Here is a 22,929-nt window from a genome sequence, read left to right as displayed (position 1 = left end):
TAGGATGGGGCCAGACTCTTTCCAGTGGTGCCAGCGACAGGACAAGGGGCAACGGGCACAAACTGGAGCAGAGGAAGCTCCAGCTGAACCCGAGGAAGAACTTCTTCCCTCTGAGGGTGCCGGAGCCCTGCCCAGGCTGCCCAGGGAGGCTGTGGAGTCTCCTCTCTGGAGATATTCCAGCCCCCCTGGCCGCGGTGCTGTGCCCCCTGCTCTGGGTGACCCTGCTTGGGCAGGGGGCTGGGCTGGGGGACCCCAGAGGTCCCTGCCAACCCCGCCATGCTGGGGTTCTGTGATTCTGATGTTAATGTCAGCAGGACAAATGTTAGGCTGCTGCTGCATCCTTCATTGCAATAACGCTTTAGCTGTACTGGTGGAAAAGCTCCGTTACTGGTCTCTGGGTCTCAGTCTGGCTGATGAAGCAGCCCCCTGGATCCCAGCACAGCAATGTGAGAGAAGGGGAACAAAAAAAACCCGCCTGAAAAGTGAATAAACTGATTGAAAATCAGAAAGGTGCTGCAGCAGCTCCCGCAGGCTGGTGAGGAAAGCAGGAATCGCCTGCGAGGGGACCGGGAAAGCTTTGGCCCCTTTGGGCGTCATCCCATAACGCCGGTTTGGGATTCTCTCCGTCAGCGGCTGCGCCTGCTGAGCAAACCCCAACGGAGCAGCGTTTGGGGGTTTCGTTTGGCGCCGATCTCCCCTCCGGAGTGCGTGTTCACCTCCCCGGGGGGGGTAATACTGATTAATTAAAGCGCTGCGTGATGCAACAGACACTTTATTTCTTAGGGAGAGGGGTTTTGACCTAACTTTGTGTGGTGCAAGGGCAGCACCGGGCGGGCGTTCCGCTCCGCCGAAGGGTTTGGCCCCCGTCAGAGCGGGAAGAGGCCGTCCCGGGGGGGTTTCTGGCCTGAGGGAGCGCCGAGCTGCGACAAAATTCCTCGTGGCACCCCCTCGTCCTTCATCGTGTCGGCCACACTGGAAGCTCTGCTGTTGAGGACAGCTTTGGTAGAGCTGCCACAACTAGAGACAAAAAAAATCTTCCTTACAAAGATGTTATTCACGCTTCCTGCTTGGAAGTTGTTAAAGAATTTATTGCACAATTTTGGGGTTACTCTAGGCTTGCTGCTTTATTCGCAGCTCGGAGTTGGGCCGTCTCCTCAGCGAGTGGCAGCTCTGTGCTACATCTTAACACCTTATACACCCTGTTTGACACAGTTACACAAGGGGTAAAGTCCGCCACAAATATCCCCCGCGTCCTCAGGTCTCAATTTCTTCGAAAAAGTCCGTTAATCTTCTCGGTCAGCGTGTTCCGCCGAGTTCTGCTGCGGATCTTGGAGCCCGTGGAGCCATCCCGTCAGGCCACCGTCTCCACCGGTCTTTCACCCTTCCTCTGCGGAAAGTGTCTCAGGGTTCTGTTAGATGTGTATTTTAAAAGTCCCTATTCTTACTGATTTCTATGATTGATTTCTGATTGATTCTATGATTATCTATTCTTATTTATTCCTCAGTCTATCTCTGTCTGCGCTAGACATCAATAATCCTGTTCCTGTTCTACAACAGTAACTGCATTCTATCACTATGGTTTAATATATTTATTTCAACTTAGCTTTTAACCTTTCCACCGAAGTTTTTCAGCAGAAACCACCCCCCCCGTTCCGTGGGCGCTGTCGGTAGCAGCACCCGTCAGGGGAAGGGGCTCGTCCCGTCCCGTGGGCTCGCCGAACGACGGCTGGCGGTGCCTCGCTGCCAAGCGGGGCGTTTTCAGGCCCTTGATTCCATTTCGCTGCGGCGAGACTGAAAAATAAAAGGAAACAGTTGAGCGTGAGGGTGCGTCGCGTGGTTTAAATGGGTTTCTTTGTCAGCGCTGACGGCGGGGTTCATCTTTTTCACCCCCCCTTCCTCTGATCCAGCAGCCCGGAGTCCGGATCCTCCGCCGGCACCGTGCCCGGTCGACGGCTCCCGGCGTTGCGGCAGAGCGACGGCGAAGAGCGGCGATGGACGGCTGGGCTGGCGCCGCGCTTTTATAGCGTAACGCCCCAAAATAAACCCCCGCGAGGTCCCACCCAGGTACGAAGGGAACGTAGATCCAGTTCAAATCCAGCCAATCCAGGGGTATAAACAAAGCCCCAAGCCCGGCCTCTCGCGGATTAATTACTCGCACTGGTCAATCCCATCTCACCCGCCTAATCAGGGCGCGGGCGAGGCGCCCGGTCCTGCCTCCCCCTGCCTGCACCCCGCCAATCGCGAGCGGAGCCTCAGCGCCGGCTCGACCAGTTTGTAACTGGGATGGCGAGGACCCTGGGCTGGGCCGGGCGCTGGGCTGCCCGGGCGCGCCGGCGGCGAGCCGCCTTCGGCTCCAGCCCAGCGAAAACCCAGCCAGGACGGGGTGGTTTTTTCCCCCCAGCTTGCCTCGAGCGGAGAGGGGTTTAAGCGCTGCCTCTCGACGCTGAGGCTGTTAAAAATGCGATTCTTCGCTCTATAAAGTGAATATTTGTGAGATATCGTAGCGTTTTAACGACGCGCTGCCTCCGCGCGCTTCGCTCCGGGCTTAAAGCCGTGATTTAAGCGCGGTCGCTTGAACACGGTGACTTCCACCGCAGGTATCGCGCCGTGCGCGCGCGGCAGGCAAGCCCCGTCCTCCCTCGCTGCTTTTATCCCAAATATTTTTGTTATTTTCCATCCCAGCATTCGGGAACGAGCTGGAGAAATTTTTTAATTTTACAAAGGGGCGACAGAACACCGGGGGAATCGAAGTTTTATGGGAGAAAGTTGCTCGCTGACGATGTAAATCAGCAGGGTGACGGCCGCTGGGTCAATAATGCTTTGGGTGCCCGGTGCGTGTGTTCTTTATCGGGGTGCCACAGTTCCCCGAGAACATTTTATTGGTTTATTTATCTATAAAAATAATGCAGGGGTAATAATTAAGAATAATTAAAAAGCTGGGTCCTCAGGGGTGCCCGTGGGTCTTCACCAGCCTGGTTTGGGGGGGGCTGAAAAAACAATCTGGAAAAAAATAAATAAACAGGGGGGTGCGTGCTGCCCCGGGGTTTTGGAGAGCCTTGCTGCAATTAATTAATAAAATCATATTTAAACACCAGGTTTTCCCAGCAGGGCCCGGTTCTGCTGCTAATGAATGGGGGGGGGGGGGGTGAGGGGCTGAGCCCCTTCCACCCTCGGCTGCTCCGCTCAGCAGATCCCCTGCTTTGGGGGGGGGGGTGTTCCCCCTGCTTCGGGGGGGGGGGGTTCCCCCTGCTTCGGGGGGTGGTTTCCACCCCACTGACCCCAGGGTTTTTCTCCCTTTGGTACAGAAACGGGTCCCCAAGCGATTCCTGAGGCCTGGAGCGCTGGTGAGGGACATGGCAGGGTGACTGGGAAGGTGCGTTCCCCCCCTTCTGACCCCCAGTGTTGCCCGCAGCCCCTCTAAAACTCACAGCATCCCCAAGCCCCCCCTAAACCCCTGGTGTTGCCCCCTGCCCCCCAAAAACCCACAGCATCCCTGAGTCCCCCCCCAAACCCCCAGCGTTGCCCCCAGCCCCTCCAAACCCCAGCGTTGCCCCCTGCCCCCCCTAAAACCCACACTGTCCCCTGCCCCCCAAAAACCCACAGCATCCCCGAGCCCCTAACATTGTCCCCAGCCCCTCCAAACCCCAGCGTTGCCCCCTGCCCCCCTAAAACCCACACTGTCCCCTGCCCCCCAAAAACCACAGCATCCCCGAGCCCCCAACGTCGTCCCCCGCCCCCCCAAAAACCCACACCATCCCCAGCCCCCTCAAACCCCCAGTGTTGCCCCCGCACCCCAAAACCCGCAGCATCCCTGAGCCCCCTCCCAACCCCCAGCATTGCCCCCTGCCCCCCCTAAAACCCACAGTCCCGTGCCCCCCCAAAAATCCACAGCATCCCCGAGCCCCCCCCAACCGCCTAGTGTTGCCCCCGCCTCCCCTACACCATCCCCAACCCCCTCAAAGCCCCAGCGTTGCCCCCTGCCCCCCCAAAACCCGCAGCATCCCCGAGCCCCCTCCCAACCCCCAGCGTTGCCTCCTGCCCCCCCAAACCCGCGGCGTCCCCGGGCCTTGAGCCCCTCCCTGACACCCCCCCGAGCCCCCAAAGCCGCAGCGTCCACCGGGCCCCGAGCGTGTCGTGTCCCCACCCCAAAAACCCGCAGCGTCCCCGGGCCCGGGGGGTCCCGGCAGCCCCCTCCCCTCCCCCGGGGGGGGGGGGTCCCGGTGGCCCAGGCCGCGCTCTGCCGGGCCCCAGGCTCGGCTCGGCCTTCCCGGGGGGGGGCGTGGCTGGGATGGGGGGCGTGGCGTATGCAAATCGCGGGCCCGGGTTGGGGGGGGCGGTGAGCCCGAGTTCGGGGGGGGGGGGGGGGGGGAGGAGGCCCCCACGGTGTGCGTTAATTTTCGCCCGGCCGGGCCCGGGTTGCCCCCGCTGCCGCTGCCCCCGTGGTAGCGGCCGTGGGCCCGGGCGGGGCGCGGGCCGGCGATCAGGCAGCGCGCTGAACCCCTATGTGTCGGTGCCTGGCGGGGTCCTGCCTCCGGAGCCCGTGCGGGGATGTCTGGGAGACCCCGCGCCGACCGCTGCTCAAACATCACGGTGAGTTTCTTTACAATGCAGCGATTTCGCTTTAAATCGCCTTAACTCCGCTACCTGCGGCGGGACGGGGGGGGGCTGCCCCCCCTCCTGCCGGCCACCGGCCCCGCCGCCTCTTCCCCCCCACCCCCCGCCTCCCCGCCTTCCGCCATTCCCCGCGTCCCGGCCCCGCCGCCCCCGGACAGCCTCCCGGTGCGGCGGCTGCGGGTCACGTCTCCCGGAATACAATGTTCCTCCCCAAAAAGGAGAAGGCCTCCCCCCACCCCCCCAGCCCCACCCCACGACCGAAAAGAGGGGGCGCCGATACCCCCCCCCTCTCCAGGGAAGCGCCCTGCTCGTCCCCACCTCCTCCCCGGGGTTGGGGGGGCGGGGGGGGGGGGCTCGGGGAGAGGCCGCCGGTTCGCGTTGCTCGGTGCTGCTGTCTCGGTGGCGGAGCTTCCCCCCGGCCTTGTTGTCCCTCCGCCGCCCCGCTCCTCTTCCTCCTCCCCGGGGAAGATGCCCTCGGACGGGTCGGGAAGCGGAAGGTTGGCGGTGTCGGGATCGAACCCTTCCGTCGTGAGGGAAACCCGCGAGCACCGGCCTCCCCGCCCCGGGGAAACGACGAGCTCGGGCTCCGGCCTGCTCCCGCCAACCGGAGCTGGGCGCAGGGGGAGAACGCGGACGCTGCCGCTGGTTGGGAGTCGCTGCGTGGCTTTGGGGATCGAACGGGTGCCCGGCGACGCGTTGCGGCTCCCGAGTTTCTCCTCCGTGCGTTAAAAAAACCAAAAATCAGCTGAATAAACTCCAGTTCGCTGCTCTCCAAACCCTCTCCCTAGTTTTCATTCACCTGCCGCTCGCGGCTTCGTTCCGAAACGCGTTTGCCGTCCGTGCAGTGTTTTGGCTTTGCCTTTTTGCCTGAACGATTCCGAACGTGCCGCGGTGGTTTTGGTTTCTGGGGGCTCCGTAGTTTTCCCGATATTCACGTACGGCGCGCCGGCGTTCCTCCCGGGGCGGTTTTTCCCTCCGTTTGGTTGCGGTAATTCCGTATATCCCTCGGTCCTGGTGCCGTTTCGGTCTCTGGACCTGCCGTTCGTCGCCGTAACTTGTTTTTCGCGTCGCTGAAGAGCGGTGGCTGAACTGATGGAAGGTGTCTTCGACCCAAAGGGAAACTGAGGCACGGGGAGGGGGCTTGTCTTATCCCCCCCAAGCTCAGCTGCGGCGGGACCCGGTGGGGAGCGTGGACTGCTCCCGGGTGACGGCCCGCGGCCGACGTCGCGCTCGCACGGCGCTTCTGCGGCCGTGGCACCGCTCGGAGCTGCCTGCTGCCGCGCCGGGTGTGCGGGGAGGGTGCTCGGGGGGCACCCGTGGGCCGGGCCGGGCTGGCGACGAGCTGCTGACCTAACCATGTCGCTTCGGGCGGTTTCCTCCTCCCCTGGTGTCTGCGTCAACACTGTTTACGTCTGAATGCTAAATTATCGAACTTGTGCCGTCGAGGAAACTAATTGTGCTGGTCTGTTATTATTATTGCTTTTATGGTTATTAATTATTTCTAGGAGAGGGCAAGGTAGCAGGGGCACCCGTAGCCCGGTTGTTACCCAGCAGCGTTTCTTGTTTAGCCTCGGGACGTCAGGCAGGTGAAGGATCGCTCGCGCCGCCGGGATTTCGCAGCGAGGAATCTGTCGGTTTATTTTTTTTATTTTTGGGGTTTTTTTTTTTTTGACAAATGGCCTGGTTCGCTGTCAACCTCGGAGCGCGCCTGCTGCTGCCCGCTTCGCTCCCGGGGCGATGCGAGCGCTGGGGCTGAGCTGCTGTCTCTCCATCCTCGGGTTCTTCCCTCTTTTTTTTTTTTTTTTTTTTAGAAGCAGTGGTGAGGATGAGGAGGGAAAGCCGCATTCCGGTTCCGGAAAGAGGGCTCGATCCCTGTAGGGCTGCACGAACGCTCCTCGGCAGCAGCCAAAGGCTCTTTTCCTGCCGATCCGGTGCCAGCGGCGAGCTGGAAGTTCACCGCTGCTTTTTCTCGGTTTGTTGCGGGTGGATTTCTCGTAGCGGGCAGCTGGGGACGCGTGGACCAACCGACGCTAAGACGTGGCGGTCTGGCCCGTTTATCGGGATGCGAGTTGTCGTCGCGGCCCCCGTCTCAAAGCCGGACGCGTTCTTGACCTCGGAGCGTTGCGACGTGGGATTCTGAGCGCCGCGGTTGTCCGATCTCCCCCCGTCCCCGCAGGCGCGGACGCCGCCTGGGCTGGGACCCCCCGAGTGAGTGCGGAGGATGGGTGTAGACTGCTGTGGGCACATACAATTTTTAATTTATTTCCTCTTTATAGAGCTGGAGCTTTTCCCTAGACAGCAGGGTTTGTGCAGGTTCCCGCTTCTCTCTTCCAAAACACTCCGTGATTTCGCTACCGGGGGAGAAATCCCACGATCTGAAGGCGCACGGTAACTCTTCTCCTCTTCCTCTCCGACAATACAGAATCACACAGAATCACAGAATCACAGCATAGCAGGGGTTGGAAGGGACCTCCATGGGTCATCTAGTCCAACCCCCCCGCCGAAGCAGGGTCACCCACAGCAGGCTGCACAGGACCTTGTCCAGGCGGGTCTTGAATATCTCCAGAGAAGGAGACTCCACAACCTCCCTGGGCAGCCTGGGCCAGGGCTCCGTCACCCTCAGAGGGAAGAAGTTCCTCCTCGTGTTCAGACGGAACTTCCTGTGCCTCAGTTTGTGCCCGTTGCCCCTTGTCCTGTCGCTGGGCACCACTGAAAAGAGCTTGGCCCCATCCTCCTGACACCCACCCTTCAGATATTTGTAGGCATTTATAAGGTCCCCTCGCAGCCTTCTCTTCTTCAGGCTGAACAAGCCCAGTTCCCTCAACCTCTCCTCGTAGGGGAGATGCTCCAGTCCCCTCCTCATCCTCGTAGCCCTCCGCTGGACTCTCTCCAGTAGCTCTTCATCCTTCTTGAACTGGGGAGCCCAGAACTGGACACAGTACTCTAGATGAGGCCTCACCAGGGCAGTGTAGAGGGGAAGGAGAACCTCCCTTGTCCTGCTGCCCACACTCTTCTTGATGCACCCCAGGATCCCATTGGCTTTCTTGGCACCCAGGGCACACTGCTGGCTCATGGTTAACCTGTCATCCACCAGGACACCCAGGTCCCTCTCCACAGAGCTGCTCTCCAGCAGGTCCACCCCAAGCCTGTACTGGTGCATGAGGTTGTTCCTCCCCAGGTGCAGGACCCTGCACTTGCCCTTGTTGAACCTCATCAGGTTCCTCTCTGCCCAGCTTTCCAGCCTATCCAGGTCACGCTGAATGGCAGCACAGCCTTCCGGTGTGTCTACCACACCTCCCAGTGTGGTTTGACCCAAGTCCCTTCTTCCCATCCCTTTAATAAAAACCAGAGGGGAAATTGTCTCCGGGGTCCGTCGTGCGCCAAAGAAATCACTTTGCAGCAGAAAAAACAAAAAAAAACCCCACGTTTTGGCGACAAATAAACATCCTCTGCGGGTGCGAGGGCTTCGCTCCCGCGTCTCGTGGGGCGGGGAAACCCCCCCGTCGTACCGCGTGCTGCGGGGGTTTAGTCCTCGGATGTCTCGTGAGGTCTTTTTTGAGTAGAAAGAGGCTGTTTCTGTAAGTCTAGGGGAGCGCGGCGAGTTTTTCCGTGGAGCTGCTGCGGGGGCTCGACGCCGGCTGGCTTGCGTAACGCGTTTCCCGTTGCGTGGACGCGGCTGGGGCGTTCGGAGCGCTTTCCTCTTCTTCCCGAGGAAAAGAGCTTGGGGGGAACGCTTTGTGACTCGGCGTTTCTTTCCACTCGGCTTTTCCCGACGCGAGAGACTGAGTGCTAAATTTAAGCCTCCCCCGGGGAAGAGAAACGTTCGAAATACAGCCTCGGGAGCGTCGCGTTAGCGGAGCGGGGTTTTGCTCCGTAGCAGCTGAATTTCGTCCCGCGGCAGAGCGGAATTTCTGATTTAAGCCGTGGGCAGGTTGCCATCCCAGGCGGGAGCCGCTCTGTTACCGCGCTCTGGCTTCCTGCAGGTATTTTGGTGTGGAGCTTGGCGTTTCTGTGCGAGCCGGTGAGCTTGGGCCGTGTGCTCGTCCGCCACCTTTGCGTTTTTACCTCTTAACACCCTTTTCCCGCTGTGTGAATGTCAAAAAAAGAGGCTTTACGGTACGGCTGTTGGCCTGTGCGTGGTTTCATGGCCCGTCCCGGCCCTCTTGCCCTCGCTTAGTCCCCTCTGACCATCGTTTGGGTGCTAAAACCGCGTGGCTGGAAGCTTGTCCCTGCATTTCCAGCTCCCGGGGACTTGCAGAAGGCGAGTTGGGGACTTTGGGGGGACGAGCTGTGAGCCCGCCGCGAGCTAATTGCCTTGCCTTCGTTGAGTTTACCAAGACTTCTTAATTAACAGCCTTGCTTAACGCTAAAACTTAGCGTAGGCGACAAGTAAACGCCCCGTCGGGCCTCAGCAGGGTTAGAAACGCTGAGGGGGTTTGAGGAGAGGGGGGGTTCCTGAGGTTTTCCGCCGGAATTCACCGTCGACGCGTGCCCGAAATCTCCAGGGCGAGCAGGGCCGGCGCTGTCCCCGCGGCGAGGACGGCGGCCGCGCGTCGGCAGTCGTATCGGTGGCGTCGGCGGAGCAAGGGATTGCTGTGGCGACTGAGCTGTCGTGTCATCTCTCGAGGTGGTCCTCCCGGCCCCGGCCTGTCGCCGAGCGGGGAGAGCTTTTGTTCTCCTTGTCCATTCGGTACCTGCTCCGTCAACGAACGCGGGGCTGCGGCACCGGGAGCTGACGGGATGCCTCTTGCCCGTGCCGGCGTAAAGCCGAACTCCGAACGCGGCTCCTCTGTGCTTCCCCCTTCCCCGCGGCGAGTTCGTTGCTTCGAGCGGTCGGGGGAATTGCGTTTCTGCTCTGCGGCACAGCCCGAGGAGCCTTGAATCGGCAGCGGGCGAGACGGCGTCTTTCCCTGTCCCGACAGCAAAAGCGGCGACTCCAGGAGCAAACCCTCCCGTCGCCGGTGTTGACTTGCGCTGCCCTGTTCACGTGGAGTCGGTTTTGGGCTCAAAAAGGTTTTCTACCCGTCGCGGGGGTGCGGGTTGGGCCTGCGGCGCGGCACCGCTTCGTCTTGGAGATTGGTGTGCGGTAGCTGAAACGTTTCAAAAGCCGCTGTCAGGGAGTTAAAGCTGCGGTCGGGCCAGAGCAGGAGCCTCGTCTTCCTCTGCCAGGGCTCCTTCATCCTCCTGACCAGTGGTGACTGGGCAGGGACTTCAGGAAGCTTGAAAAATTTGGGGAAGCTTGAAAAATTTGGCTGCCTGTTCCCCGCAGGCCCGAGCCTATCAGGGTGGAAAACACCTTTGCCGTTCCTCGTGCCGTACAAAAAACAGAGCTTAATAATAATACAGTGACTGGCTCTGGGCCAGTGCGAGACAGAATCCCAGCATGGCAGGGGTTGGCAGGGACCTCTGGGGTCACCCAGCCCAACCCCCTGCCCAAGCAGGGTCACCCAGAGCAGGGGGCACAGCACCGCGGCCAGGGGGGCTGGAATATCTCCAGAGAAGGAGACTCCACAGCCTCCCTGGGCAGCCTGGGCCAGGGCTCCGGCACCCTCAGAGGGAAGAAGTTCTTCCTCGGGTTCAGCTGGAGCTTCCTCTGCTTCAGTTTGTGCCCGTTGCCCCTTGTCCTGTCGCTGGGCACCACTGGGAAGAGTCTGGCCCCATCCTCCTGACCCCCACCCTGCAGATATTGATCGGCATTTCTAAGGTCCCCTCTCAGCCTTCTCTTCTCCAGGCTGAACAAGCCCAGCTCCCTCAGCCTCTCCTTGTAGGAGAGATGCTCCAGGCCCCTCCTCATCCTCATAGCCCAGCACTGGACTCTCTCCAGTAGCTCCTCGTCGTTCTTGAACTGGGGAGCCCAGCACTGGACTCTCTCCAGTAGCTCCTCATCGTTCTTGAACTGGGGAGCCCAGCACTGGACCCAGGACTCCAGATGGGGCCTCCCCAGGGCAGAGCAGAGGGGGAGGAGAACCTCCCTGCCCTGCTGCCCACACTCCTCCTCATGCACCCCAGGATCCCATTGGCCTTCTTGGCACCCAGGGCACGCTGCTGGCTCGTGGTCACCCTGTCGTCCCCCAGCACTCCCAGTCCCTCTCCGCAGAGCTGCTCCCAGCAGGACCCCCCAGCCTGTCCTGGTGCCTGGGGTTGTTCCCCCCCAGGGGCAGGACCCTGCCCTTGCCCTGGTTGAACCTCATCAGGTTCCTCTGCGCCCAACTCTGCAGCCTGGCCAGGGCTCGCTGGATCCAGCACAGCGTTACTGGTGGATCCATCACTCCTCCCAGTTCTGGGCCAGCAGCAAACTGGCCGAGGGGATGCTCTGACTCTTCATCCAGGTCACTGATGAAGAACTTGAAGAAGGCTGGGCCCAGCACTGACCCCTGAGGGTCCCCCGGTGCGCTGCCTGACGCTTCCCTTTGAGCCCTGCTTCCCCTGCCCCTCGCCTGCTCCAGCAGCACATTGACCTGATTCTTTATTATGTTCCGTGCTGCCCGGAGAGCGCTGAGCGTCGGCCGAGGCCGGGCGGGCTGCGGGCGGTGGGAGCAGCCGCCGAGGCCGGGCGGGCTGCGGGTGGTGGGAGCAGCCGCCGAGGCCGGGCGGGCTGCGGGCGGTGGGAGCAGCCGCCGAGGCCGGGCGGGCTGCGGGCGGTGGGAGCAGCCGCCGAGGCCGGGCGGGCTGCGGGCGGTGGGAGCAGCCGCCGAGGCCGGGCGGGCTGCGGGTGGTGGGAGCAGCCGCTGAGGCCGGGCGGGCTGCGGGCGGTGGGAGCAGCCGCCGAGGCCGGGCGGGCTGCGGGTGGTGGGAGCAGCCGCCGAGGCCGGGCGGGCTGCGGGCGGCGGGCGAGGATCCTTCCGTTTACATTCAGCGCGTGTTTGGAAGCTGCTTCTGCTGCCGTAAGCGGCTGAAACATTCGTTGTGGTTTTGCCGGAAAGGTCGTCGGTCTGGGCAGGACGACGCGTTCACCTGCAGAAAGCTGTTTTTCTTTCCTTTCGGCTCGTTTCCGATGACGATTTCTCGGGTGTTTTTTGAAGAGAACTTGAGGAAACCATCAACGTTGATTTCTTTTTATCAGTTGTCACTAAAAGCGGCTGCCGGCGAGGGGTTTTCAGCCAGCCTCGGGGGAGATGTTACGGATTCGGACCCGTTCCCTGGCAGGGCTGCGTGTGGTTGAGTGCATTTCTCCTTTTTCTCCTATTCCTTCCTAAAATCTGCCCCCCCCTGGAGAATCCCAGCACCCCCCCTCTCTGGGTTGGCCTGGCTTTGCTCCTCTGCTCTCGGGGGCGTGGGACTGGTCACCGGGCCTCGCGGAAAAACGCCTTTGCGATCCTCCGGACAGCGAAACGCTGAGCCGTAGCTGGGAGTCCGCACTGAAAAGCAGGCCGAAGCCACCCACGGCGGCTGGGGAGGTCGGAGCGGCGTTCCCGGCGCGGCAACGGTGTCTCCGCTCCTGCCGGCGAGTGTTTGCCGAGCTCCTTCCCCGCATCTTCCAACCCCGGAAAGTTTTCCCCCCCCACTCCTTCCCCAAAAAGCCAGCACTTTGCCTCCCATTGTATTCCTCCTCCTCCTCCCGCTGCGGTCGAGGGAATGCGAGTCTGGAAATGATTTTGAGCAAAAAAGCTCCGAGTAAACCCTGCGCTGCGCAGGGGGAGGGGAGGCCGGCCGGCCCCCGGGACCACGCCAATCCCTGCCGCCGCGCGGAAAAGGGTTCCCCGGCCTGAAACGGGACCTTGTCCCGGCGTCGCGTCGGACGGGGCAGCGCCGGCAGCGTCCTCGGCGCGGCCTTGTCTTCGTCCTCCTGCCCGTGCCGAGGGAAGAGCGGTCCTGGGCGTGAAAACAGACGGGTGCCGAACGAGTCGGGGTGACGCGAGGCGGGGGGGAGGACTGATTTGGGTGGATTTAAGCAGTTTTTAAGTCACGGTTAACCTAGAAACCACGCACAGGTCTTTTTACATGGTTTTTAGGGGTGCTCTCGTAGGGCGAGATGTCCGGTGGTGTTCTGGAGCCGCCCTCACCCGCAGCTGCCGTCCGGTGGTGGCTCGAGGGACGCCGACAGCCAAAATCTGGGGTTTCCTCCTCGTTCTGCCCCTCCCCGGGCAGCCGGGGTGGGGAAGCGCGGGGGGAGCCTGGCGCTCTCGGCTTCACCACCCGTAAGAAGCGGAAAGGGTGGCAAAACGCTTTGCGCTTCGGAATCGGCTTTCCGTTGGCGAGAAGAATTCCCCGGGGAAGGAGGGCGCGAGTGCGGAACCGCCGGTTCACGGGTCTCGCGCTTTCGCCGCTCGAGAGCGTCTGCGACAAGAGTTCAAAAATGGGTTTTTTCCCACACGGGATTTTTGTAGCTTGCAAAAAGAAGGAATTCCTGGAGGACGGCGCGTGGAGTTTGGTTCCTCCGGGAGCTGGGGCAGGGGCTGTCCGGGTCTCGCCTCGGGACGGGGAAGCAGCCACGGATGCTCCTGCCAGGCCCGCCCGAAGGGCCACAAGCGAAGCGGAAGCTTTCTGTCCGTCTCGCCGGCGAGAAATAAGAGACAAAAGCGCCCTGAAACGGCTCGGAGCGGTTAAAGACGGGGCTGGTGCGTTCTCACGCGTGCGTCGGTGCGGTGCCGAACGCAGAGCGCGGCGTTTCTCCGGGGATTCGGAAGCTGGTCGTGACGGAGCCGTCCCGGGAAGCGGGCGAGGAGAAATTCTGCGGTGCCGGTGAGAGACGAGTGCCTGGAGGGTTTCCTACGAGAGCGCTTCGTGACGAAGACGTAACGCCGGTCGCCTCGAACGCGCCTCGTTTACGCGAGATTGGTGGGATCGGAACTCACGGAGCCCGTTCAACAACGCGAGAGTCACCCCCGCCGTAAGGAAAGGTGGGCTTTTCCCAAGGAAACCGGGCGCTCCACTTCCGGGGGAAGCTGGAAACCCGAATTCCTTACAGCTGGAATTTTAAATCTCTACAACGGGTAGAACGTTACCACCCGCCTACTTCGCAGCGCGGGAGGAATTTGAGTTGCGCTCGCTGCAGCGTGCTGCAGGCTCCTCGGTGCTTTGATTTCCGCGCTGTTTGTCGCAGACAGCGAGCGCTTTTTAAGGGGTTTTTTGTGCCAGCTCCTAGGTTGTAGGAAAAATAGTGACAGGCGAAACCGATTGGAAGCTGTTTATTCCGCGCCGGGGTTGGTGTTCCTGGAGGGTCAGCGGGGATGGAACCTTCATGAACCGGTGCGTCGGAAAACGGCCGGCGACGGCGGCGGATAACGGAGCTGCTGAAATCCTCGGCACGGTTCCTCCTCTTCAGACGAAGCGCCCGTGTCCGGAACGGGCAAACTGGGGGTTTTTCTTTTTGGTTCTAGGAACAGGAGAAGCCGTTACCGGCGCCTCCGGCCGGAGCGCATCCATCAACGAAGCCGTACGGGGAGCGAGTTTACGCGCCGCTCTCTCGGCTTCACAGAATCACAGAATAGCAGGGGTTGGAAGGGACCTCTGTGGGTCACCCCCAACCCTCCTGCCGAAGCAGGGTCACCTACAGCAGGCTGCACAGGACCTTGTCCAGGCGGGGCTGGAATATCTCCAGAGAAGGAGACTCCACAGCCTCCCTGGGCAGCCTGGGCCAGGGCTCCGTCACCCTCAGAGGGAAGAAGTTCTTCCTCGGGTTCAGCTGGAGCTTCCTCTGCTCCAGTTTGTGCCCATTGCCCCTTGTCCTGTCGCTGGGCACCACTGAAAAGAGCTTGGCCCCATCCTCCTGACCCCCACCCTGCAGATATTTGTAGGCATTTCAAAGGTCCCCTCTCAGCCTTCTCTTCTCCAGGCTGAACAAGCCCAGCTCCCTCAACCTCTCCTCGTAGGGGAGATGCTCCAGTCCCCTCCTCATCCTCGTATCCCTCCGCTGGACTCTCTCCAGTAGCTCTTCTTCCTCGTGTTCAGCGCAGCGTGCGGTGCCGCGGACGGAGCAGGCCGCTTCGTTTTAGATCTGCCCAGACCTGGGCCGTTTCCGGGGAGCGCCGAAGGTCCTTCGCCGTCCTGCAGGCCCGGCGCGGTTGGATGCTGGGTGGGTTTGAGCTCTGGCTGCGCCGCGAGAGCGGCCGCGTTTCCTTGCGCGCGGCGGGTGTTGTCGCAGGGAATTCCGCTCTTGAATTAAAAAGAAGTGCATTTCCCATCCTCATATTGTCAGTTTTCCCTGACTCCCGCTCTCCTGGGAAGAGGCAGGCCGGCAAACGTCCTAAAACAGCGCGGGTGGCTCGTGATGTCACCCGCGACAGCGATGCGTGCAGCGGGGAGCACCGGGCGGATCCAGAGAGTAAATCAGCGAGGGCGGCGATTTGGTGAACGGTTAAAAACCGTGAAACCCCTCGTCTCCGAGCTGCCTTCCCGTCGGAGCGGGACGGGTTTTCCCGTCGGAAAGCGCCGCCGCCGCGCTAACGCTCCGTGTTTTAAGAGCGCTGCCGCGCGGGGAAGATGGATTGCTGGCGCTTTCCTCGTTTACCAACGTGTCGTTTTCAGCGGCGGGGTCGGAGCGGCGCGTCCCTTCCGGAAGCGGTCGGAGACGCTCGTACCCGGCTACGCGCCGACCCCAGGGATCGCTTGAAACTCCCGGTAAAGCGGCGGTGGATCCCTTTCGGTGCCGAAGGACCCAACCGAGCTGTTCCCGGTCTCTTCTTGCTGCCTGGAGCAAAAAGCGCTCGCGTGGCTCCGGTTTTACCCGCTGATTTTCCCTCGTTAATCAGAAGGGGATGTTTCAGTGCGTCGTGCCTGGCTGGGCGGCGTGGGCGTGCGGAGCCGCGGCTCCGTGAAGGGGTCTGCATCCCGCCGGCCTCGTGTCCGTGACAGCACGCCGCGTCCTCGGCGGCCGAAATAATTCGCTCTCGCCTCCGATGAGCAGAGACGGGCGTCGGGGGGAGTTGCGCAGTCCCGGCTGCGAGGGTTTTCAGGGATTCCCGAGTCAGGGAGCGCTCGGTTGCAGGCGTCGGTTTGGAGCGTGGATCGCCGACCGTGGCACCCGCACGCCTGGGTTTCTGCTTCCTGGTCGAGTTCCAGCTTGGCTTTCAGGACTTGCACTTAAAATTGACCCGTTGCTGTGGAAAGCCCCACTTTTATACTTTTTGGGGGTGTTTTGTTGTTGTTGTTGGGGTAGTTGGCGTCCTCGTCCGTCCCTGGACACGTTCTGTGTCTCGTCTCCTCTCCCTGAGCGGCACGGGGCTGGTGAAGCCCCAGCGCCCCGCTCCTGTCCCTCGGCTGCAGCAGGGTCCATCCGGGCCGGCAGCCCGGCGACGCGTTCCCGAAGCGGGACGGGGTGGGGACACGGAGGGGAGCGCGGGGCTGCTCCCAGCGCGGGAGCCTCTCCCTCTTTTTGCTCAGGAATAACGGTCAGTAAAATCTCAAGATGGGCTCCGAGCAGCGCGTTTCGTTTGCGTTGTGGCCCGAAACGGTGTTTTAATTAGGTCCTGAGCGGCCGTGGGTGCTGTGCGGAGCCCTAATTACGATGATTGTGCTCGGGTGTGAGCTGGACCTCGTCAGCCGTTTCCCTCGTTACTTCGAGCTGCCCGTTGGGCATCGGCTCCCAAACTGTTCCCAGCGGAGGTTTCATTGCTGGAGGGGGTACGGCTTCTCCCCTAACGCAGCGTGATGACGGCCGGAGAATCCCAGAATCCCGGCATGGTGGGGTTGGCAGGGACCTCTGGGGTCACCCAGCCCAGCCCCCTGCCCAAGCAGGGTCACCCAGAGCAGGGGGCACAGCACCACGGCCAGGGGGGCTGGAATATCTCCAGAGAAGGAGACTCCACAGCCTCCCTGGGCAGCCTGGGCCAGGGCTCCGGCACCCTCAGAGGGAAGAAGTTCTTCCTCGGGTTCAGCTGGAGCTTCCTCTGCTCCAGTTTGTGCCCGTTGCCCCTTGTCCTGTCGCTGGGCACCACTGGGAAGAGTCTGGCCCCGTCCTCCTGACCCCCACCCTGCAGATATTTAGAGGCATTTCGAAGGTCCCCTCTCAGCCTTCTCTTCTCCAGGCTGAACCAGCCCAGCTCCCTCAGCCTCTCCTCGGAGCAGAGATGCTCCAGTCCCCTCCTCATCCTCGTAGCCCTGTGCTGGGCTCTCTCCAGTAGCTCCTCATCGTTCTTGAACTGGGGAGCCCAGCACTGGGCTCTCTCCAGTAGCTCCTCATCGTTCTTGAACTGGGGAGCCCCAAACTGGACTCTCTCCAGTAGCTCCTCATCGTTCTTGAACTGGGGAGCCCAGCACTGGGCTCTCTCCAGTAGCTCCTCACCGTTCTTGAACTGGGGAGCCCCAAACTGGACTCTCTCCAGTAGCTCCTCATCGTTCTTGAACTGGGGAGCCCAGCACTGGACTCTCTCCAGTAGCTCCACGTCGTTCTTGAACTGGGGAGCCCAGCACTGGACACAGGACTCCAGATGGGGCCTCCCCAGGGCAGAGCAGAGGGGCAGGAGAACCTCCCTCGCCCTGCTGCCCGCACTCCTCCTCATGCACCCCAGGATCCCGTTGGCCTTCTGGGCACCCAGGGCACGCTGCTGGCTCATGGTCACCCTGTCGTCCCCCAGCACTCCCAGTCCCTCTCCGCAGAAGGATTTGTGGAATTGGCTGGATCGAGTTGGTGGAGGGCGTGTGCCCATCGGCGGAAAAGAAATGGCCTTGGGTTAAGAAATTGTTCGGAGAGCGGCGAAATGCGGGAACGCGGAGCTGAAGTTTCTCCGTTAAAAATAGCCGTTTGGCGCTGGTGTGCGCAGAATCTGGGCCGTTTCCTTTTCATTCTGCTAGGGGAAAAAAAAAAATCCCCGTAACTGTTTATATTTTGAATGCTGATTAGCAGCGGGGAAAATAAAACACGCGTGATGCAGGTTCTGTTTGGGGAGGGGGGTTGGTTTGCTTGGAAACACGAGCGCCGGCTGGATTTCTGGAGGAATCCTTTCCCTAAATCCCGTCGGCCGCGGCGAGGGGAGCAGCTGGGAGAGGACGGGGCGTTTGGCAGCTCCTCGGGCAGAGCCCGCCTTGAAATGGAGATTTCCTCCCTCTCCCGGCAGGGTTCCTGCCGACTCCGCAAATCCCTCCCTGCGGGGAAGTGATAACATCCAGCTTTTTTTCCCCCCCCCCGGAAGATGCTTCTGTCGTGGCCAGGTTTGCCCCGCTCGCCCGCCCGGCGCGCCTTCCTTTCGGTGGCGGAGGGATCCGCCGGGATGCTGGGGAGCGAGGACGACGCCGGCGAAACAGCGGCCGTCGCCTCGCGCGTGCGCGCTCCTAATTCCGATTTTTTTCCAATACGATTTACGAGCGCGCCTTGAGCCGTCAAAAAATAGGTATTTTAGGGGGTTTTTTTTCCCCCGTTCCTGAAACTGCGTATCCTCAAGCCTGGAAAAAGTCCAAGAGTTCAGTTAATGGTGGTGTAAAGAGAAATAAGGATTTCCATCAGGAGAGGCCCCCGCGCCGGTAACCGGGCCCGTCCTAGAACCTCTCGCCAGCTGCGTGGTGCCGCTTCAGTCCCGGTTTCACGGTTTAGCTCCGGCTCTGGAGCTTATCCCGACGCGAACGACGCTATCCCCGGCTCGGTGAGGTCCTGAGGATCTCACCCCTTGGGCGGGAGGAGCTGGTGAAGTCCATGGTGATGATGGGAGAGGTTTTCCAAGGGTCACCAACTGGAGACAACCAGAACCTCGCCAAACAACAAATTCTGGGAAACTCCAGCGGGCTCTCTCGGTTTGAGCGAGTTCTTCCCCCGTCGCTGTTCTCCCGGGCGGTTGGGGATAAATTTTGATGATTCAGCTATTGATGGCGTGGAAGAGCGCCCGAAGGAAAGGTTTGGTGTTTCCCTCGCTGCCTTTGTCTCGTGGAAACTCGTGGTGGTCGTGGATGTCCTCTGCTCCCTCGTCCCTTCTCAGTTTGATTTTCCTCGCTCGGAAAATCTTCGCGTTCCAAAGCGTCGCTGGCGTTCGCAGCGGACCCCGGGTTTCAGCGGCTCCGCGCGCGTTTTTACCGACGGCCCTCGCTAAGAGGAAGCCTGAGGAAACTGAAGGAAGAAAAGCAAGCTTGAATCAAGCCTAAAAACAGAAAAGAAAATATTTAATTGGTGCTGAGGATGTCGCCTTTGGGTGCTGGGCGTAACGTGATCCCGCTCTGCGCTCAGCGCGCGGAACGCGGCGAGAGCGAAGGGGATTCTGCCTGGAGGGGAAGCGCCTGTGCTTGGTGTGAGGAAGACTCCCCGCAGCGAGCGTGGGCTGCCCGTCCCCGGGTAGCGATGCCAAGACACCGCTCTTCCCCGTCGCCCCGCTTCGTTAGCGGCTGCGTAAACGAGACGGGAACGCTGGAGCCTCGCGCGCTTGGTTTAATAACGCCCGCTCCTCCCCTGACGCGGAGGAGCGCACGGCGCTGGAGGTGACGGAGAGTTGGAGCCTGTCGTGGGGTTTTTTGGGTGCTTCCTCGCTTATTTTTGGGTCTCTGTGTATCCCTGGTCCTCGTTCCCCGTCAGCCGAGTGAGATTGGCCTGCGGGGAGGGGAGCGAGCTTGGGGAGAGGCCCGAACCCGTGGCTCGTTCCAGCAGGCTGGAGGAGAAACCCTCCGGCTCGTGGGACGCGGAGCTGCGGCGGAGCTCCTGGAGACCGAATTCCTCAGAAGCGTTGCCGGAGTTTGCCTCGTCTGCCTTTAAATTGTGACCTTTTGTATCTTGTGAGCATTCTCAAGGCTTTTTTTTTTTCCCCTCCAGAGAAAAATGAACTTCAAAATACGACTTCTGCGGAACGGGCGCGGGCAGGACGCGAGCAGCGGCGCGCTTGGCCGGGGAAATCTCCCCTCCCAGCCGCCGCGCTCGGCGTAATAAATATTAATTTCACCAAAAGCGGCCGGTTAGCTCGGGCATCCTGGCTACGACCAACCTCGACGCGTTCTGCGCGGAGATCGGCTCCGTCTTTGTGAAACCCAGAAAAAACACCGACGCAGCTGGCGTTGGGGAGGCGGCGGCGGAGGGAGCCGCGGCGTCACGCGGAGCTGGGGTTTTCAGCACCCGTCGCCGCGGCGTTGCCGGTGTCGGTGAACGCGGAGGATTTCTTGTCTGGAAGCGGAGGCGAGGCGCGGGGAAAGCGGAATTCCGCAGCCATGGAAGCGTTTTCGCGTCGGGCGCCGCGCCCGTTCGAACGCCGCGCGGTTTCGAACCTCCGGAGGACGCGCTGCCGCCTCGGGCGAGCCCACGGGCTGGGCCTGGACCGCGTTGCGCCGAGGGGTTTTCGAGGCTGCGGAGGAAGAGGAAGGGAAAAGCCTTGCTGGTCGATAGCCTGGTGTGGATTTTTTGGCTTGGAAAGCGAGGAGGAAAACGGGTTTCCCGTTATTTTTTTCCCATTTTCTGTTTTATTCCGCAGCTCTGGAGTGGCGCGGGCGAAACGACGCGGGGCTCGGAGCGGGGCGCGATCCCGTCTGGGTGCCGCTGGGGTGGCCGGCCGGCGGCTTTAATTCCAGCCGTTTGCAGGGTGGTCTCCTAACGACGCTGCGAGCTGAGCGCTTGCGTTTCCTCCTTGGCTCCGTCAGGGTTTGCAGGCCGGCAGGGTTGGCTGCTGCCTGCGCCTGCTGCTGAGAGCTGCCGCCGCTCGGCAGCGGGGCGAGACCTCGCTTCACCCCGCTACCATGAACCGAGTCGCTCCCGGGCTCGGAAGCCCGTTTTCCCCCCGGGTTTTCCGTCGGTGTTTTGCGGCCGACGGCAGCTCCGTTCTGGTGCCGGCGCTGGCGGTTTGCCCGCGCTGGGGCGGGGTGGAGGCCGGCGGCCGGCAGCCTCCCTCAGCTCCCCGGCTTTGGGTGGTCCGGGGCGAGCTCAGTTCGCCGGAGAGCTGCCGCGAAGCTTCCCGCTGTGACACAGAATACGTTCTCCTCATTATCTCTTAATTACGAAGGGAAGTTAAATCACAGAGGAGTAGCGATTGTGGCGTCTTAAATATGATAAACCAAAGAATAATTAACAATTAAGGCTGCAGATGGGGTTCCAAAGGGGCTGTATTTCCGTTATCGCGTTCGATTTTTTTGCCCTGTGGCCTCCCTCGGGCGCGGGGCACCGTCGGTGAAACCGTGCCGGCGATCCTTCGGCGCCGCACCTCCGCCGAGTCCGCCTCGCCGTGCGGGAACGCGCTGCCCGGCTCGCCCTTCGGAGACTCGCGGCTACGGTCAGGACAGGGCTGCTCAGACCGAAAATGAAACCTGGCTCCGCGGTCCCCTCCGCGCCGAGGAAAGTGACCCCGAAGCCGGGCGGTTCTCGCCGCCGGACGCCGAAGTTTGGGCACGTGCGAGGAGGAAATCGCGCTTCGGAGACGGCGAGGGGTCTGCTCTTTCCTGTTGGCAGACGGCGAGCTGGAAATGCTAAATCCTGGTCCCTTTTCCCCAGGTCCTGCTCCCCCGTGCCTGGATTTCACATGAGGAGTTGCTTTTCCTCACTGGGATAATCTGGGAGCTAAATCCTGGTCCCTTTTCCGCAGGACCTGCTCCCCTGTTCACGTGAGGGGTTGCTTTTCCTCACTGGACCTGCTCCCCTGTGTCTGGATTTCACGTGGGGGGTTGCTTTTCCTCACCGGGATAATCTGGGAGCTGAACCCTGGTCCCTTTTCCCCAGGTCCTGCTCCCCCGTGCCTGGATTTCCCATGAGGAGTTGCTTTTCCTCACTGGGATAATCTGGGAGCTGAATCCTGCTCCCTTTTCCGCAGGTCCTGCTCCCCCATGCCTGGATTTCACATGAGGGGTTGCTTTTCCTCACCAGGATAATCTGGGAGCTGAACCCTGGTCCCTTTTCCGCAGGCGTCTGGTGTCGCCGCCGCTTCGGCACGCGGAGCCCGGCTGTTGCCCAAACGCAGCTTTTGCCAAAAATGTGTTCTCTGGTAAACAAAAATGGGGAAGGGGGGAAAAAAAAGAAAAAGCCACCCCGCCCGGAGGCGAAACGGGGCCGGGAAACGTCTTTGTGCCGTAGGAAGCTGCCGCGTTCGCGTTTTGGCGGGCGCCGTGCCGCGCAGAGCAGCGATTCCCGGCCGCTTCCCCCCCCTCTCTCCGTCTTCAGCCGATTCCTGGGCCGACGTGACTCTTCATCTCGAAGATGAGGAGGAGCGCGGGGCGTGGACGCTGAGGGCACGGCTTTCCCTGTATTTTACTCGGCTCTTGGGAGGGAAAACGCGTTGCCAAGGGGGCTCGTCGATGTGTTTTCCCAGCTCCCTTTATTTTTTTTTTTAAGCGACTCACAAAGTGCGAGTAAGCACAGCTGTAACGGCGTACGCGTGCGTGCCGCCGAAACCTTCCAGCGCCGACGCCAGCAACGTTGGATACCGGCGTCGAGACGGGATCGGATGCTTAAAATAACATCAGGGGGGGAGAGAACGGTGGCAGGGTTCGCTCGAGACGCCCTGCCAGCTCGGCTCGGAGATCGTTGCGACGTCGATGGCGATTTTCAGGCTAATTCCGCGGCGCGGCGGCGTTGTGTACGGGCGGCTGCGGCGCGGCGGCGTGACGGAGCTGCGCCCGTCGGGGACGGTTTGGCGAAGGGCGGCTCGCCCGCCGATCCCGGTGCGCTCCCCGAAGCGCCGCGCTGGGAATTTTGGCTTTATGGAGGAGGAGAATCACAGAATCACAGAATCCCAGAATCCCAGAATCCCAGAATCCCAGCATGGTTGGGGTTGGAAGGGCCCTCTGGGGGTCCCCCAGCCCAACCCCCTGCCCAGCAGGGTCACCCAGAGCAGGCTGCACAGGACCTTGTCCAGGTGGGTCTTGAATATCTCCAGAGAAGGAGACTCCACAGCCTCCCTGGGCAGCCTGGGCCAGGGCTCCGCCACCCTCAGAGGGAAGAAGTTCTTCCTCACGTTCAGCTGGAGCTTCCTCTGCCTCAGTTTGTGCCCAAGAGGGGCTGAAAGCACCCGAAGAGCCGGGCAAGGTGGGTGGTGGGAATGGATCCAGGGCTTCGCAGCTCGGAACCTCGCAACTCGTTTGCTGAATCGCGTTGTCTCCTCGTCCCGCCACCAAACCCTCTAAATAAATCCGCCGGGGACGGCGCTCCGCGGCGTAGCAGCCGCCTTCCCGCCTCGACAGCAGCGTCACGAGCGCGGCTTGGACGGGAAGCAGCGAGGAGAAGCGCTTCGCTTGGCTTCTCGGAAGCGTTTTGGGTTCCCAGAGCTCCCCGCGCAGCCGTCCTCGCGCGACGCCGCGAGGATCCGAGCTCGGAAGCACCTCGAAGATTTAAAGCCCTCTGCAGCCGCGGGGCGCGCGGGCCGGTCGCTGCCAGGGAAAGCGAATCATTTGTTTATGTGGAAGAAGGTGAAAATGATGGAGAGAAAAGAAGAGGGGGGGAAAAATAATCAAAAAAAGGTGAGGTTTTTAGAATAAAAGCGTTTTCTG

General features: G+C 61.4%; 1 protein-coding gene across 1 annotated transcript in view; it reads left to right on the top strand.

Annotated features, from left to right (window-relative positions):
* Positions 1-4,395: 4,395 nt before the first annotated feature.
* Positions 4,396-22,929, top strand: part of LOC142360353 (BRD4-interacting chromatin-remodeling complex-associated protein-like) — a gene marked incomplete at its 3' end in the record, with an annotated part of 34,999 nt that continues 16,465 nt past the window's right edge. Inside the window, exon 1 of the mRNA XM_075412524.1 lies at positions 4,396-4,590. Coding sequence (XP_075268639.1) covers positions 4,503-4,590 — 88 coding nt within the window. The remainder of the gene's footprint in view (positions 4,591-22,929) is intronic.

This window comes from Opisthocomus hoazin, unplaced genomic scaffold, assembly GCF_030867145.1.
Source record: "Opisthocomus hoazin isolate bOpiHoa1 unplaced genomic scaffold, bOpiHoa1.hap1 HAP1_SCAFFOLD_208, whole genome shotgun sequence".
NCBI lineage: Eukaryota > Metazoa > Chordata > Aves > Opisthocomiformes > Opisthocomidae > Opisthocomus > Opisthocomus hoazin.
Note: the sequence above shows the minus strand (reverse complement) of the source record. Positions and strands in the feature narration are given on the sequence as shown.